The 20,137-nt window shown below is 33.6% G+C and overlaps 1 protein-coding gene across 1 annotated transcript in view; it reads left to right on the top strand.

Annotated features, from left to right (window-relative positions):
* Nucleotides 1-14,878: 14,878 nt before the first annotated feature.
* The window catches only part of LOC150110042 (acetoacetyl-CoA synthetase-like), a 41,691-nt gene continuing 36,432 nt past the window's right edge, over nt 14,879-20,137 (top strand). Inside the window, exon 1 of the mRNA XM_090401994.1 lies at nt 14,879-15,005. Coding sequence (XP_090258120.1) covers nt 14,879-15,005 — 127 coding nt within the window. The remainder of the gene's footprint in view (nt 15,006-20,137) is intronic.

Below are 20,137 nucleotides of genomic sequence, written 5' to 3'. Positions count from 1 at the left end.
TCACAGAAATAAACGGACATGTGCATAATTTCAAGTACCAGTGAATATATTTTTGTAATCAATTCAGATAGTTCAACTGAGAATTTAATATTCTGCTATGAAATAAATGTTCTTTGGTATACTAAGAATTGCGTCACTTCCTCTCATCTTGCATACCCTCACTCTAATTTAAACCTATTTATTTGTCACCCACTTTCCAGATTTGCCAGTGGCGTATATTATGTCTGTAAATACGTTTGCTCTTGGTCAATAAATAGGCAGTAACTTTCACGTAGAAAGACTATTTCTGAGGAGAAATAAATTTGCCATTGCAACTACGATAATATATAATTAAACGAATCAAAATATGTTAGGCCGTTTTTAATAAATCCATATTTTGGAGCATCCGGTATACTATTTTTAAAATATATCTAGAAATCATTATAAAGAAAACCAATATATCCCCCCCCCCTCAACCTCTTGGACAGTTGTATTTCCTTGCTTGATTATGAACTGTTGCTTAGAAATATCTTCACTTTTTGAATTTTCAGTGTGGTTTTGTTTGATTAGCATCTCTTAGGAAACACGTTTTATATTTTTGTATGTTTATGTTAATATATAACATTTCTGTCAAAAAAAAATGTATATTTTTAAAAATTCACAATACTAAGGTTAATTGGTATATGTAGGATGTTAATCTTAATTTGTATTATTTCATATTTTTTTCATAAAATGTCCCGATCGTCGATAAATAAGGATATTATTTAGTTTTACAAAAGAAAATAATCAAATTTCATTTAAATTTGTCAAAGCAGTTCGCTTTGATTAAATTTTATCTAGCGTTGCAGTGTTCAGAAAAATAAAAATTATACAAGGGAAAAATACAGGAATGAATTTATGAAAATGAGATACTGTACAGAGGACAGCATGGCTTTGTGAAGGGTAGATCATGCCTCAGTAACTTGCTCAAGTTTTATTACAAGGTGACGGCTGAACTGGATAAGGGAAATGGGTTTACAGTGATACTGCTGGACCTGGCAAAGGCGTTTGACAGGATACCACATGGAATTCTAATCCGTAAACTACAACATATGGGAATAGATATAGGGTTGGTGAGATGGATAGCTGGGTGGTTGATGGAGAGATATCAAAGAGTAGTTTATTCAGGAGTAGTCCAAAAGACGGCCTGTGACTAGTGGTGTGCCACAGGGTTCTGTTCTTGGACCACTGCTGTTTAATCTGTTCATTAACGATATAGGGAAGGGTCTAAGTGGGACAGTTCATTTGTTCGCTGATGATGCAAAGTTGGGTAGGGCGATAGTGAACGCAGAAGATGTCAAAGTCTTGCAAGATGACTTAGATAGATTGGAGTTCTGGACTAAGGAGAATGGATGTCAATTTAATGTGACAAAATGTAAGGTTATGCATTTCGGAGTGAAAAGATTAGCAGCAGCATACCACATTGGTGGAACTGTACTCCAAGAGATTGATGAGGCCAGGGACTTGGGAGTGTTGGTGGATAGGGAGATGAAGTTTAGGGGGCACATTGCGAAAGTAGCTAAATCAGCTCATCAACTCACTTGGTTGTTGAAAAATACCTTGACGAGCAGAGACAAGCAAGTTATTGTACCTCTGTACCGAGCCCTGATAAGACCGCATCTCGACTATTGTGCCCAGATTTGGTCACCTCGGTTCCTTCTTGATGGGGAGGAGGTGGAGAGGATCCAGAGGCGAGTGACTAAGATGAGAGCAGGTCTTTGGAATGAACCATATGAGAACAGGTTGAAGATTTGTGGGGTGCAGAAACTAGTTGATAGGCGGAAGAGGGGAGATATGATTGAGACATTCAAATTGCTAAAAGGATTCTATAGGATTAATTCAGATGATATTTTTGAGATCAGGACTGGTGATGGGAGAACTAGGGGACACCCATGGAAGCTGGGCAAGAGCGTGGTTAGCAGGGGTGTTAGAGCTGGGTTCTTTACTTTTAGAGTGGTAAATGAGTGAAATAAGCTGCCAGAGTCTGTTGTGAGTGCTATGACAGTGAGCGAGTTCAAGGCAAGGTATGATAGATACTGTGAGAATGTTGAACAGTTGTGTGAACATGATGTTTAGGGCCTCCCTCGATGAGTCTAAGGACTCCTGTAGTAGCCCATAGTAATAATAATAATAATAATAATAATAATAATAATAATAATAATAATAATAATAATAATAATATACAGTTGACCCTTGAACAACGCCGAGGTTAGGAGCGCCGACTTCCCGCGTTGTTCGAAAATCCGCGTATAACTTTTGACTCCCCAAAAACATAACTACTAATAGCCTACTGTTGACCGGAAGCCTTACTGATAACATAAACAGTCGATTAACACATATTTTGTATGTTATATGTATTATATACTGTATTCTTACAATAAAGTAACCTAGAGAAAAGAAAATATTATTAAATAAAATCAAGAGAAAGTGAAAAGACATTTACTGTACTGTATTTATCGATACAGTAAGTTTATGTTTACAAGATAAATCGTCTCTCTACCTATCTACATCAATATTAGTAATATGACATGACACCTCCAAGGAGTCCAAAGGCTCATCGAGGGAGGGCACCCACTCCACAACTCTCCATCTCCACTACTCAATTCACCAATTCCAGCAAACTGCAACTACCACCACCACCACCACCACAACCACTAGTATTTCCAGAGGCAATCACAAACATCCATGCCCACGGCGGGATTCGAACCCACAGCCTTTTGGCTGGAGAGAGGATACGCTAACCACTCCGCCAACCAGGCCGGCGTATGTCATATATGGTACAAAACACTGTATATCTCACTCGTATTACTAACACTAGACATCAAAAATTAAAAGATAATCTGAAAACGAAATTCATATTTATTTTATTTACAGGTATAACAATTCCTACAATGATAACGAAAAAAACAGCGTTATGATTGCTTTATGGTAGCCTAGTAGAATCGATACGATTGCTTCGCGGTAGCTTAGCCTATACACTAATGAATGAATCGTTATAAAATTTTAATTTTATGCTAATTAATTAACTCATGAATGACAGTTCATTTTGTGCAATTATGATTTAATACCGCATCTTTACGTTTGTTTACATTTCTCCCGACTGCAAATGGCCATGTACGGTCTGTAAGTCCTAGGAGGAATCTGAGCGAATTCGGAGGTGATTAAAGTAAAGTTTGGAATGTTGGTTACGGTGAGAAGATGAAAAAAACATGTAAATACAGAGTTTAATGAATAGCTTAAGCAGTGGTAATGATAAATTGTTGCTGTTGCTAGAACAATAAAGCGAGAATTATTTAAATTGTATTCGATAATTCAGAATTTTTTTGAGGCAGTGACTGAAGATGAATGTTTATATGCATTAAACAATTGTGTTTATATGACCGACCCTTTTTAAATCGTAAGGATGATAGGATGACATTAATAAATTTTAACTTTTCATAATAGATTTCTGTATACTTAATGGTAATAAATGATCAAATAGACACATATCTACATATATTTTATGAATTCTTGACATACTTAACTCTTTCTTATTTTTTGTCGATATTTCTAAGCTACGCAGTTCGTCTGCGAGTTTTTCAAATTGTCGCAAATCTCCAAATATTTTCCAATATATTTATTAAAAAAAAAAAAAGCGTATAAGTAGAATCGCGCAGTTCTAACCGCGTTCTTAAAGGTTCAACTGTATTTGCTTTTACTGAAAATTACTTTACATATCATCCTATCATCCCCCTACTATTTAAAAAGGGTAAATATGAAAACAATTTTTAATGCATGTAAACATTCATCTTCAGTCACTGTCTCAAAAAAAAAAAAAAAAAGAAAAGAAATTACACGCCTTAGATTAATTCTGAAAATATCCTTAGGAATATTTTCAAAATTCAGATCGACCAAAAATAAGTGCTTGCATACTTTAATTCGTAATTTATTAAAAGTATTAAAAATGACGAAGGTACATGCCAGAATCAATCAAAATAATACAAAATAAATTATGAAAGAATTGAACAGATAGAAACACAAACACATTTATCTTTGGTTATGATCTTTAGTCTTTCTAAAAGGACAATTTTCTTTCCCTTGCAAATAGTAGAATCTGAACATAAGAGAACTTTGGGGCGAACTTTCCCAAGTCCCTGAACCGCTCCCTGAAATAAGAAAGTCAATGAGATTCGTGTGACATGCTTATTCATGTACACGTACAATCAATGAAACCATTAAAATTATTACAAATTTAGATAATTCATCCATTTTTTATTCATGTGTGTGCTAGTGAGGTAAGTTGTCATATCCGTTTTAAATAATTCTGCGACAATCGAAGAAACAGAAAAAAAAAAAAAAAAAAAAACAGACTTGAAATTGAAAATGAAATAATTTTATGTATTTATTTAAATATTTAATTTTAAGCATAAAATGAATGCCTGTTCAGCATTCTGTCAAACTTTCTTGTATCATGATGCTAGATTATCAGAAGTTCGAGTCCAGTTACCAATTAGATTTTTTTTTTCTTCAGGAGGTTATCCAGTTAGTGGATCTCTGGTTTTTAACCCCGGAGTTCACAAAAATCGATCGTAAAATTCACACTGTTTCAGATAATAATACAAGATAGGATTTCGGACAACGAACTAACAGTAGCTGTCTCTCATAGTCTCCCCGAGCTTTTTCAAATCATTGATAGCGACAAAACTCGACTACCAATGATGACCAAGGTATGGACCATCTGTCTAACGATACCCAAAAGTTAGGAATACAAGAGTTCTGCTTATCCCATCTTGCGGGAATAAAATATGTTGTAGGATTTTTTAGAATAAAAAATCCTACATTATTTAAATTAAATAATGAAAAAAATATATTTAAAGTCCGCATTTATAATATACAATATCTAATTTGCTATACATAGCAAAAAATTATAGAAATAGAAATATCAGATTTTTTTTTAAAAAACTACCTACTTCAAAATACGAGCCCTTCATTGTAATTTCCATGAAGGAAGAAATTTCACTAATTTAGAAATCATTTCTAGAATATTGAAAAATAATATTTTGGAAATGACGTACTTAAAAGCTGATCATAGTATTAACTAAAGAAACTTTTACCAAGCCTTTCTTTGACCAGTTGTCGAGTTAACAGCGGAATTATTCCCCTGGAAACCTGGCTTTTAATCCCGTAAACTCAGCAAATCAATCGTAGAATCCACAATGTTTAATACAATAGTATATAGTGTTAGCGTTAGGTACCACGAGATGGCGGCACATCTCTGACTACTTGCTTCTCTGGATGCAAATTAAATCTATTCTATTCTGCTATTTTTTATTTTAGTAGAATTTTCGTCTACGTTCTATCGCCATTTTCAATACAGTAAGAAGCAGAGCTGGATAAAGAAAATGGCTACGTGATGATTTTGCAGGATTTCGCAAAGGCAATCGACACATACCGCATGGAACTCTTTGATGCAAATCAGAAGAAATGGGGATGGACATGACACTGGTTAAATGGATAAGAGGGTGGCTGCTGGGCAGATATTAAATGGTATGGAGGGACAGAATCGAGGCAAAAATAGATGACTAGTGTGTACCGCAAGGTTCAGTGCTGAACCATTGCTGTTTAATTTGCACATAAATGCTATAGGAAATAACCTGAAAGGAAATATTCACTTGTTTACTGATGATTGTTTTCATGTCTTGACCCTGTATCCAAGCATAAGCAAACCAAAAGTGTCTTGAGAAGTATTGACATTTCTTACGCTTGGGTAATGGACTGAAACAAGAATATAATGTCTTGTCAAGCATAATAAAGTATGCAGTGTATACGAAAAGTATCAGCCACCAGATGGCACCATAAACATTCTAAAAGCGGAGTTTCTTCTACTCGTTTCCGCACCACAGGAACTAGAAAGTAATGTGCAATTTTTTTGTTTTCAGCATATCAGAACAAGTGACATTTGTTGGTAAATGATCCATGCATACAGGCAAGAAGTATTTCTGATTTTTTATACGGACAATTCAAACATTGATAGATCGAAGATAACGATGGCTACAACAGTGTTACCATTTAAAGAAATCAACGTCTGAAAATTATAAACATTTATTGATGAGCGTCACATTTCGTATTTAACTTTAAAAGAATGACAGAATTGCAAGAAGATGGCGGTACCTATACGGGAAGATTGTGGCTAGCCATTACCCTTATACGACAGAGAAGAAACGAGGAAACGGCTTACCGTTTTTAAGAATATCTAATAAGTTTAAGTGATATTAAAAATAGCTGAAAGACTTACTTTTTACACTTATATCGGCTGACAAAACAACTAAAATTTCAATTAAATAGTAATTTGTTTTCAATCTACAGCTGCAATCGTATGCAGTTGCTGTGATAACATCCCAAACAGCTATTTGCATGTTTTTTGTTTTGTTGTTAGGTGCAGTCCACAAAACGCGTCAGCATTTTTATTAGACTCTGCATATAAGCGGTTCTGATTGGACTCAGGAAAATTTGTGGAACTATTTCGATCTTCATTTAAATCTGTTATGTAGAGATAAAATAATATTTGGCAAAATGTTTAAAATAAATAAATCTTCTAACGACGTATTCCGCGAAGGTAATACTACCAAGATCTTTTTCACTATTTAGTTTGCGGAAATCGGTGAAAAGCTGGTATTCTACTATCATTTGCAGTCACCAATAGCTGAGCTCATGACTTTATCCACATGATAAAGTCATGTTAAAGGCATCGTAGAGAGAGAGAGAGAGAGAGGGGGGGGGTTGGTAGATACTGCTGCTATCTCTTACTATTATGCTCTAATATATATATATATATATATATATATATATATATATTATTGTCTGAAGTAAAATGAGTTCTAAGTTGGATTTTTTTTCTGAGGTTTAAAAGCCTGATTTTCCAAGAGAAAAAAAAACCTTTATTTGCCAGAACTAAAATCGACTAGCTCGGGAACCAGATGGAGAAAAGACTCATAAAAGGTTTTGTGATAACAGTGAGTAAAAAATGAAAGTTTAATAGCGTTTCCTCTGGCAGTCTCATTATAAAATCAGAAACATCACCACAGAAACACACAGTAACTCCATCCTATGAAACGTAAAAAATTTAACGCCTTCACTCTGATTGGATGCAATTTAATAATACAGAATAATTATCAATGGTGTTGAAATTTGTGAAATAACCAGAACTTTTCAGTTTCACGTGAAGCATTTTAGTGGCGAAATTATGAGTATGAAACTGTATGCCTGCAATACAGTCTAAAAATAGCTATGGGTTCAGTTGCTGTTAATGGTCATTTATGGTTATTTATTAATTGGCGATTATTTCTTACAATTTTTCTTAGGGATTTTTTTTCTTATGGATTTTCCCTATATTACTCTTTTGAGAAGTCCTCTTTCCATTCTTTACAGAACCATCCATTTGCACGCCTTTTAGTGTATTAAATCCTCAAGAGCAACACATCTCAAAAACAGTATGATTTTCTTATCAAACCTCTTTAGGGCCCAAGTTTCACATGCGATATTAATACTACACTGTGAGGGTAATTTTTGATATATATATTGTTGAATGTTGCTTCGAGATATTTTGAGGGTGATTAGTAAGCTGTTTAGAAGTTTTAGCTAATGTCATGTTTATACCTAAGAGTTATCCTCCGAAAAATTGTGTTTTTTCATCTTTAAAACTTCGGAGGGATTGAATATAAGATGAGCATAGATGGCATGAATTAACGTGCACCTCTACCAAAAGTGCACAGATGAACTTATGAATATTAGGTCGTCTCAGAAGAACTCAGTTTGAAGATTCTTTGATAACTGTTGTTTTTCTGATAAAACACAACAATCAGCCTGTGAAAACAGTTAATCAGATAACTGCCATCTTAATGCCTCCTTTACCTGGAGAATAGGGTAATCAATGATCACTCTTAATAGCTGTACTATAAATAAATGAGCATACGCATTTATTGAAGTATAAGAAGATATCAGTATTCAAAACTGTATAAGAAATTATATTCATATTTTCATCCTTATTTTACATGAGCGCTGCCAAATAAAATCCGAAGCCGTTGGCTCCTTGAGTACTGATATTTGTGGAGGCCTTAGGTGGGAAATCGCATCGAAATTTCAGTGACTGGTTTAAGATCGCCGTGTTTACTGAAGGTCTGAAGTAGCTCGTAAAAAGTTCCATGTTTGATTTCTAGAGTAGAGTAGAGTTTCCTGATTATGTAAAGATAATGTTCATGACCAGGTAACCTCTATAAGGAGTTAGTTAAAATGAAGTTTCCTCTGCATTCCATAATGCACAGCATATTCCTGTCTATTTTATAATTCATCCATTATTGAACGGTCAGTATCTAGATCTGTTGACCTTCATTCAGGTGGACAATATTGTTAAGTATTCTACAAACAATGAGCTCTATGAACAGCATATTGAATCATTAATCTTATGAAACACTTTTTTCTTGCTACAGAAATAGATCGATATTATGAATTCTCTCTTCCAGCACTCATCTCTGAATTATCATTATGAATGAAAGCATGCTGTCCACTACCACAAACATCGATATATTATGAGAGTGAGTAAACGAATAATATAAACTATCGCTTGGTGAGTACTGTATAATGCTTCCGCTTCAGGATTAATGTCAATATTAATATATCGCATTCTTTTCGGTAATATCAAAAGTCTTCGATCAATGACAATTAATTACGAAATTCTAATATTTGAGAAGAAAACAAAAGTCTTAAATAAATGTAATTTTTTTTTTGTCAAATTATTTTTCATTATGGTAACTAAAAGAGTAATTACAAATCATACAAATTTGACTTATTTCTTTTATTTTATATTAGTTGCATAATAATATCTCTTTCATCCTGTAGTAGAAACTTTTAAGGATCTGTATAACTGATCCATCAAGCATTTGGAATTTTGGGAAGAACTGTGGCGGTTTACAGGAATCATTCACTCCAAATCTTATGAAAGGTTTGTTTACATGAGGGCTTTGGTTATGCTTAGACATGGAAGTGGTCCTGTTCTGCTATCGTTTTCAAAGCTTTCCATATTTTGTCAAAGTTGAAAAACTAGCTATTAGTTTTCTTAAACAGGAAAAAAAAAAAGAATGGAAAACGAACAACGTTCTGATATACCTGTAATGCAATCTGCTAAACCTGGAGTTTATAACAAACTAAACTGGGGTAATACATTCTTCAGACTTCCATCTGGAAGAACTAGGGACAGACTGATCCTATTAAATTTTAGTATTAGTAATTAGTACTATTAGTATTAGTATTACTTCCGTGCCTTCGTAGGGTACGAAGACTCATTACGGAAGTTTTTACGAAAGTTGTAGCTTTCCTTGTAGATAATCAACTTTGGAGCAGTCCTACCTACTCCAACAATAAATTCGAATCATTCATCACTCACCATAAAAATATCGTTTTAACCTCCTCACATGATCTCTGTATGTTTTACAGGGATGACCTGTCGTTCTTTCATCACCCACTACCCAAAGCAATAAACACCTCAATCACCTCTCCCTCTATCTATCAAGCACTTCAGACAGCATTTCCTCAATCTGTTGGCATGTTAAACATTCCACAGTCCTGAGACAATATTAGTTATTTTCCTTTGCACTCTATAATGTTTAAGTATCGCTAATATAACCAGGTGACCAGATCTGTGCACAGAAATCCAAATGTGGCCTGATAAGTGCCTTATACTGTGGAACTATCATCCTCTTACCCGAAAGCATCACGGTTTTTCTAGGTAATCTAGAAAATTGCCTGTCTCAACTTTTGCCTATGTCTCCTGAACGTCTATTTCCTATCCAGCAGGAAAATCGGATCCTTTGTCTCCTTTGCCTCTTGAAGCAATGCTCTTCAATATGATAAAACCTCATTCCATCTTTGACCAAAGTGCATAACTTTGAAATTAGCAACACAGAAGTCACTTACCCCCATTCTTCAGCCCAAACCGCCAACATCTTCAAATCTTCTTGCAACTGCAACACAATCACACTATTTCATAACTTCTCATTCTTCCTAATTTAACATTATTAGTAAATAAATGAATATCTCTTCTGACACACTGAACTATATTATTGATATACAAATTAAACAATGTTTCCAGAACATATAAATACCACACAGGACATAATGTTCGATGTGGTTTCAAATTCCATTAAAATAATCGAATAATTTAACATTTGTACCGGACGCAAAATAACGTATCAAAATTCAAAGGAAAAATTAAATGAGAAATTTACATTTTTCATTATTCATGAGAATATTTTCCCTTCGAGTAAGTAACTTTCACGTTATTATCTTGTCAATAATCTGTTCAAAAGATTTGCAACAAAAAACTGCTGAAGGTCAACTTGATAACCAGAATGACGAGATATTTTATTATAAAATTTACAATTAGCTAAATAACAGTAGAGAAACCGGAATGACACACACACACACACACACACACACACACACACACACACACACACACACACACACACACACACACAAAACACCCTATGAAAGAGGTAGCAGAAAATTCGAATCTTTCTGGTTTATATTCAAGATTGTTGAACGTCATAATAGCTACTGAAATTTCATCTTTAAAACGTAAATATATATACATATATATATATATATTAGAAGAAAATATAAAATGCTGTTTATTACCGCCATAAAAAAAGATTTGAATTTATTTCTTTCTTAACGTGATTTATATATTCTACGAATCCAGAAGGAACATAATTCGTAATGACTGTAAAGGCCACAGCAACCTGTCCCCAAACTATCATGCACTAGATGATTTCTCAATCTAGTGCATGATAATTTTTCCCTTTAGAAAACTTAAGAAAATATAAAAAAATATAAAATTATCTAACTCACCTTCTCAATACGGTTTCTCACTCATCTATTGCTTTTTTTTTTCAATTGGACGCATAAATTCGTTATTATTATTACGTTACGCTTCTAAGAACTTAATCACCCCACTCCCCACAACACTCCGTGTATACACCACTTAATCCTCCACCCACATATAACTCAACCGTCATCTATACATTTTATTTACAGAACTGTGTCTGTGTTCTCTGCCAATTTCGTTGTATATTGGATGAAAAAAAATTTCCGACAATAGAAAAAAACCTTATATCTCCATAGGAATTGGCTAACTCGCCTTCAATTGAAAAAGGCTACTTCATGAAATGATTAGTTTAGATTTATGCATATTCTTTCATTTGTTCATACTTTTGTTGGACAACAAAGTTGAAAGTGACCTTGTCCTACCAGACGATCTATGAAATAAACAAGGATAAAAGCGAATCTCAGTATGAGGAAATAGTTTTGATTCTTATGCATGACAATACGCTGTTTTCTCATGCAGAAAGTTGCTGTGACATCAGTTCTTAAAATCACAAACCCCTGATTGAAATAAATACATCTTTGCATTTTCATTGAAGTGTAATCTGCTTTATGGCATACTTTTAAACGGACTAAAAGTTTATAAACATTCTCATACAGTGAACACAGGAAGAAACACGTAAAAATAGGGCTCAAAGGTGAGCAGAAATATGCCTGAGCCATATACGAGAAAAATTTAAATATCTCTGCTCGTAATATGAATGGAGAAATTCAAACATTTAGAAGGTAAATCGTTTCACTGCTAACAGTTAGCGTTATTATATCAGTCTATTACTTTCTTTATATACTACTAATAATTATTATTATTCCTTGACACCTCCAGTTAGTCCAAAGTCTCATCGAGGGAGGGCATCTACTCTACAACTCTCTGTCTCCACTATCCACAATGAACCACATCTACATCAACGCCATCTAACGCCCAACACTACCACTAGTATTTTCAGAAACAATAACAAATATCCATGCCCATGGCGGGATTTAAACCAGCAGCCTATTGTCTGGTTATATACGCTAACCAGCCGGCCTGGTAATAATATCTGTGATTGTGATTATTTTGCCACTTTATTTCTTAGCAGTTATTGAAATTTATATAAATTATTTCTGTGGTACACAGGGCCGAAACTATCCTTATGCAAGAGGTGAAAAGCGAATATTTTCTTCTGGCAGGGTGGGGGGGGGGGTATCTACTCTTACATTTTTTAATGATGCATCTTGCGAATAAAATAATTACGGATGGCATGTTATTATTATTATTATTATTATTATTATTATTATTATTATTATTATTATTATTATTATTATTATTACATTACACCGCAATGACTCAAATTGGGAGAGCACTCCACTGTACACAACGCCACTCTTTCCACTACTTAATGCTCTACTTGTACACAACAAACAACAACAATCCTATCCATCTTTAGGACACACAACGCCAACTACTAACAATCAGTATTTTTTGTTGTAAATGGTGTGAATTATGTGGTTCATATGCTTGTTTGCAGGAGGAAAAACCTGAATTTTCTAAAGGAACAAAATGTCTGGAGAAGTATAAAATCAGCTAACTCGTCTTCTGAAAAAAGCTGAAATAACGATTCTTTTGTCATGACGAGAGCTGAACTCAACTCAGGTTTATTCCAGTCTGAGTCCCAGTCTTCCGTTAATAACACGGAGTTAATAACAGATAAACTCCGTTTTTCTTTTTTTTAAATTCCACTCTATCTTAGAAGGGATGCTCTTAACCTTCGAATGTATTATAAATTGTAATTAACTGTTAGTTGAAATCTGAACTAAAATTTGTGGAATCAACTCAGTTTTCGATTCGATGCGATTATTTCAGTAGAAAAATTTGACTAGATTAAAAATGTATCTACAGAACATACTTATAAGACAAGTTTCTAAGCTCGGTTTGTTATGAGAATGCATGAAGACAGTATAATGAAATTTATCTCATAAGACCAAAAATGACTCTGATCATTTATTTCCTTGTTTATTCACGGATGCTTTTTTATCACCTTGCTTAGAGATGGCTAAAATGAAATATTTTCATGTGTAACATACACAGTGCAGTGTTATGCATTAATTAATTTATTAAATTATGTAATAAATGTTTATGCTAAATATTTATTTAATTCTTTAAATATTTATTTAATGGTTTAAATATCAGCTCAAAATAAATAAATAATTGGAGCCTATGTAGCATAGTAGAAGTGGAGTCTTCATCCGTGCTTGATAGCACGAAGAAAGACTTTGAGTTCAAATCTTGTCACCGACTAGAGGAATATATTCTAAGCCTTTTCTCGACCGGTTTCCAAGTTAGTCGTTTTCTATCACGGGAACTAGAGTTTCTCCCAGAAACTCAGATTTTTTGTCCTTGCTTTCAAGAAAATCGACCGTCGAACCCACACTATTTTAAAACATTAAAATATTGTGTTAGGGTTAGCGATTATTAGACAGTCGTCTCTTCACTGCGTGGCGATAGCCATGGGCCAGCTATCACTGATTGTCTACCAGTGGAAATTGAACTACCAACTCGGTCTCCAAAAGTTAGATAGGCTAAAATTGCCTCGCCTACTCCCTATACGGGAATAAAAGGCGTTATCTATTTTTTTTTATAATAAATAATGTAATAAATATTTAGTACAAGAGCTAAATACAACTTGATAGAACTTACGTATAATCCTGTTCTGTGGCTTAACACCTAAGTACTGAGACTATGTTTATCGAGACATATCAAACTTGGTATTTTCTTGTGCTCGGGTCTTGGTAATAACATTACAATTTCATATTAAGCAGAAGTGGGAGACAAAGTAAAACAAAAAACAAATTTAAAAAAAAAACAAGGCTTATCACGAAACTAAAGTAGAATGTAATGAATTATGTGCAACCATAAAAATGAGCACACCTACAAAAAGTAGTCCAGTTATGTGCAGATAGGGGTGATAAGGTGTTCTAGTTACAAGAGTAAAATACACATATTATTAATATGAATTATATAAACTCTACAGAAGTCTCCTAGAATATTGGTTACCATTATATAAGAAATGGAAAAGTATAAAGTTGTAGAGAAATTGTATTCGTTCTTCAAATTTCTACGTCATTTCACCTGGTTCGTCATAGAGAACCACTTAAAGTGCTTTTAAAATTTGCCATCCCTTTTCCATTTTTACGGAAACAATCTTTCAGTAATCAAACGTGGAACTTCAAAGAAGAAGCAAGCAACTTCAGAATGACCAAAATTAACACACTGTGTATGTTAATTTCAGTTATTTTAATATAAGTTATTTTAATATACTGATTTTTAATATCAAAAATACAATTCCCCTGATACATTACGATATACTGTTTTCGCGCTTATTCCCATTTAAACAGGAATATCAATTATGGCAGAAGAGAACTGGAAAAACAAACGATTTTATACTTTTAGCGTGTTTTTTCTTTTGAATTCTATATTTTCTATTGAAATTTACATCTCTCTTTACGATCTGCTAGAGGGGAAAAATGTTGAGCGTTATCAATACAAAACTAGCTCACGAGACATGCTAAAGTACAAAGTGCTATCTAGCGTGTCTTTTATGTCATTTCTTAATGCGATACTACAGAATTAACGTATTTGGATTCAGCAGTTTGAGGGCACCTCCATTTATAGTGAACATTATGTCGTGACTATTTGCAAGGTCATTTTCATTAGTTTTTCCTTTCAGTTCTTTTGTTGTCATCACTTTTATGCGTTTTTAATAAGCATCTTTGCTTGACTGCTTTGCTGATGGAGCAATAATAATTCATACCAAATAAAGAGGGAAAATTAGGTATGCCATGTACCTTTCCTAACATATCATCATCATCATCATCATCATCATCACATCTAGTTAACTTTTTACGTAGTTCTGACACGTTAGTTTTTCTTAACAAAAATCACTGAATTTGTGTACCCAGCGACAGAATGAAAGAAAAGATGTCTGCACTAGAAGCTACCGGAGTTCCTCCTGTTGTGTGGACGGCCAAACGTGACGATACAATGTTAGACAAGTTCAGGAAAATAGTGAATGAAGAATATAATTTGTCTTTAGGTAACTATTGTCATATAAGTAGATTTAAAACTGATTTAGATGTAACTAATTTCTGCGCGCGAAAAAAATTTCACCTTATAGAAAACAAGCTTACAAGTATTTTTCTGTGAAATGAGATGAAGGGATGAGACTTAGCATATAAGGTTTTGATTGCTCTTATTGGCATCAAAAGAATAATTAATGAAAACATGTAACGTCATTTAAAACTCATATTTATAAAGAAATTTTCTGATTAAGCTCATATTCTGCTAACCGATAATTAAGTCTACTTCCGATTAATAGAAAATTATAAATAAATTAGTGAAGAATTTCACATTGTTAATAAACATGTTTATTAATGGTTATTTATTAAAGTCATAATTTAATGCTAATATATTTCATTACTTTAATTATCTATTTCATCGGTTGAATCCATTTCATCAAACAAAGAATATATATTAAAATGTTTATATATATATATATATATATAGTGGATATAGTGTGAATTATTTATCAAAGAGCAGCCTGCAATATTGGACTCTATAGGCTGCGCTTTGTTAAATCAGTCACACTATAGTCAGTCCCACTAGTTTTAGCTGAACTAAGGAAAGAATTGCCTAAAGTCTAACAGTTAATTGCGTTTTTAAATGAAACTGAAAAACGAAACAACCCATGCATATATAACATGCATCTGTTCTTTAGAAAAACCCCGTATAACAAAACCCATAAGAGCTGTAAATCAAATGCTATGCTTAAAATTATAGATTAAAATTTATTTTAGGAAGAATACTGATTTTAAAACAAAAACATGTCCTTGAAAGGAGGAATGGTTGCTGAATTTACATCACTTTCGAATTTAGTTATTTTATATTAAAAGGATTATTACATTATCTGTTTGTTTTTTAATTTTAATTACACAAAGGCATCAAAAGTCACACTGTGCTAGGACACAGCAGTACACATGCAACTTGTTCGTATGATAATCATAAATATTTATGTACGTGGCGGGTTTCGAACCCGCAGTCGCTTGATTGCAGAATAAATATGATAACCACTTGGTCAGCTATGCTCGCTATATTATCTGTCATTTAGTACTGAATTTAATAATTGGATCAATAATAATACGATTGAAAATATGCAGAAAGTAAAGAACCAAGAGATTTACATAGAGATTATGAAATATTATAGAAAGTGAAAGCTATCCCTGAGAAAAAGAGAGAGAGAGAGAGAGAGAGAGAGAGATGATATTACGAAATGATTAAATATTGATTTGTTGTGAATAAAAAGAAATTATTTAATCTTATTTAATTACCATAAGATTAAGTAAGATCTGAGGATGTTTATCGCGTACTGATCGGCTCTTATGGCTACAGATACTGAGTAACACAATTTGATTTTGTTTTCCTAAAAATCGACAATGGTGACCTCGATTTCGGAGACGTGCTTTAATTTGCAACGTGCAAGATAGGATTTTTGTTGATGTTAGCATCGTTTTTTTTTTTTTGTTTGGTTGATAGCTGGAAGTGGTCACACATGGGATAGATTGTAGTAATGGTGACGCTCGGATAAAGTAATTGCAAAGAGCGAACTGATCCGAATGTAACTGGTATATGCATCCCAATTTTCATTTAAGAATAGAGTCAAAGCTGTATAACTGGGAGAAGACCTTCAGCCTTTTAAGCAGAAACGGCCTGGGGCTTCTGACCTAATGTCCAATCCTCACCTCCTCGTGGTGCACCCTGTTAGGTATCCACCCGGATACTGAAGGAACGAGGATGGCCTGGAAATTTGGGATTTAGCCGACAAAATTGTATTCTTATTGGTTTAAATCACAACATAAAATGATGGTACAACATGACAAAATTTCATGCGGGCTGGGGCGTCGCCGGTTAAACAAGGTCCCCATTGTTTTCTTCAGGAAACGCGGGCGAACAGCGAAAATTCAGCTGCTGGAACAAATCGCAGAACGTGTCCCAACTCAACATCAACACAGTTTAAGATTGGTACTATCAACATCAGAAGCATCAATAGAAAAGAAATGGAACTAGCAGAAGAATTGGATAAGTACCAAATTCGATATAATAGGGATGACTGAAACAAAGAAGACAAAAACAGATGAGATCTCTTTTTTAGCAACAAATACAAAATGTTATATTCAGGCAATAGCAATCAGGGAAAAGAGGGAGTAGCTATGTCAACTCTAAAGACGGGATAATCTTTTTGAATGGCAGGCAATACCATGTACAGTGATGTGGGCAAATATTAGAATGTAGAAATGGACAATGAGACTTAATTGTGTGTATGGTTCTACAGGTGGTTCTACCAAGGAATAAATGGAGGAATGTTTTGAGGCATTAGAGAAGGCAGTTGTCTAAATGCAAAGGGAAAAGTTGGTCCTTGTTGGATTGGTCTGAACAATCTAAACAGAAGACTAGGAAATGATTACTAGACATATATAAATGTTTTGGAAAATTTTTTAGAAAAGCGCAAAGCTTATAATAATGACAAATTCCTGCTGGATTTCTGTTCAAGACATGTATTAGTTATTACTAAGATCGTGTTCCAACTTAAAAATATGCACAAATTCACATAGAGAGAAAAGATGTAAGAAATACGAAAGGTCTCATTGATTATGTCATAGTCGATAGCAATATTTCCACACTTTGTCAGGACACAAAAGTATACAGAGGATTTGAGATAGGATGTGATTACTATTTCGTTTTGATCAGGATAAAATTGAAATTTATATTGAAATAAAGAGGATCAAAGAAATATTTAATATGAATCAACAGTGACCAGCTTCCAGAGGTGAACTGTAGACTCAAATACACAAACATCGTTGAAGAAAAACTGAAAGAATTTGAAAACAAAAACTAAACCTTGCAGATGCAATGAAAAATCCTAAAGAAAACATTGATTGATTCAGCCAGAGAGGCATGTAGTAAGGTTGTCTGTAAGGATAGAAAATTCAGAACTCCATGGCAGGAAGTTAAAGAAGCAGTAAAGGCAAGAACAAAGCATATGAAAAGTTCCTGGCAAGTAAGGCAGCTTGCTCTTATAGAATACAAAGAAAAATGTACAGAAACTAACAACTGTGTGAAACTAGGCTAAAGAAAAGTATTGGGAAGACTTTGGTAAGAACATAGAAAATAAATATCATGAATATTCTACAGGCTATTGAAAAAGCTTAGAAATGGAGGAAAAAGTACTGTAAAAGGGATCCGAGATGACAAAAGTGAAACTGAAGATAAAAGACTGCTAAATGAAACAAGCAATGTCATTCCAGTGATAGAAAACTCCCAACAGGAATGCAGTCAGGAATAGATATCCAAGCTTGAAGTAGAAAAAGTCATCAAAAACCTGAAATGTGGAAAGGCAGCTGGAGTAGATGAAATTCGACCAGAAATGCTCACATGTGGAGGTAAAAAAGTTTTGAGGCGTCTGCATTGCATAATTCAGAAGGCTTGCTCAGAGTGTGAAATGCCAGATGATTGGAGCAGAGTTAAATGAGTTAAAAAAATATATTTCTTTTATCCATAATACCCATACCCATTACCCATTTTACTCATAATACCCATCTATAAAAAAAGAAATAAAACTGAATGTGTGAATGAACCCTACTGAGTTTCCTGGTAAGATTTATGCAAGTATACTTGAGAAACGGTTGAGAAGGATTGTGGAAGGGAAGCTTGGTGAAGAATAATCTGGATTCAGGCCAAATAGAGGCAGTCAGGATCAGATTATCACTTTCACTTTACGACAATAGTTGATAAATCATGGAAATATAACAAAGATCTGTATTTAAGGGTTTTTTTTTAATGTTGAAAAGGCATATGGCAAGCTCCCAAGAGGGAAGCTCATCAAAACGCTACAGTTATATGGTATAAATGGGACATTATATCAACTAATATATAGTCTCTATTTAAGCTGTAACACATCAGTTAGAATTGAAAGAGGTACAGAAAGGTAGTTTAATGATAAATTAGTTGTGAGAAAAGGGTGCACGTTATCTCTACTGTTATTGATTACTATATGAATCACATTATGAAGAAAAGTGGCATTAAATCTCATATCAAAATTGGTGATGCTAATCTCAGTTTTTACCTTATGCAGATGATATTATACTTCTAAATAAATATATACTAGTCTCCCATATTCCTTGACTAAATTAAGTAATTGTAATAAATTTGGTATGAAAATCAGCAATAAAAAGTCAAAGCCAATGAAAACAGGCAGAAACATTAAAATCTCGACTGCATTGTTAATGGAGAACTTATAGAACAAGTAAAACATTTCATCTACTTAGGCACAATATTTAGTGAAGATGGTAAATTAAATATGAAAGCAGACAACAGAATTAGTAAAGCTAGTATGGTAGAAAGTCAGCTGAATAAATTTATATGGAATAAGAGAGAAATTAGTCAAAACACTAAATTAGCTGTATTCAAGATGGTATTCAAAACAATTTTAACTTATGGATCTGTGAACTGGGTTAGAAATAAAACACTTTGATAAAGACTAGAAACCTCTGATATGATAGTTCTGAGAAAGATTAGTGGAGTGAACAGATGACATCAATGGCAGTATCACATAAAAGAGAGGATATTGGGAAAGAACTCTTCATTGCTAGCATTCAGGAATTGTTATTAGAGATAATCTCAGTTGTTATGGTCACTTATACAGAATGGGAGAAGAAAGATTATCAGAACAAGTGTCCTTTACCAGGTTACCAGGAAAACGTTCCCGAAGACGATGAATATATAAAGGGACTGATACATAAAAATGCGCCTTCAAAGGCAGAAATACAAGATCTGATAATATCGGAGTATTGACAGATAACAGATTAATTTGGAGGAAAATTGTTGATCGGAAGTTAGTAATAGTGTAACTTTTTCATGTTGTACTATGATAATATCCTGTACAACCCCTGGAGATATATATCAGGAATTTCATGATAATGATGGTCTCAACAGCCAGGACATCGTCGACACTCTGCTTATAAATGCCTAAAATTTAGCAGAAGGAATAATATTTATTTCCTTCTCAAATATTTCGTTAATTAATATAATAATATCAATATTTTAAAATATAATTCACAGTATTTATGAGCAGTTTTTCCTCTTGCAATTGGCCAAAATGTTAGTGTACAACTT

This window comes from Typopeltis vanoorti, chromosome 1, assembly GCF_054136105.1.
Source record: "Typopeltis vanoorti isolate ZY-2024b chromosome 1, IOZ_Tvanoo_1.0, whole genome shotgun sequence".
NCBI classification, from domain to species: domain Eukaryota; kingdom Metazoa; phylum Arthropoda; class Arachnida; order Uropygi; family Thelyphonidae; genus Typopeltis; species Typopeltis vanoorti.
This window is presented reverse-complemented; position numbering and strand designations above follow the sequence as displayed.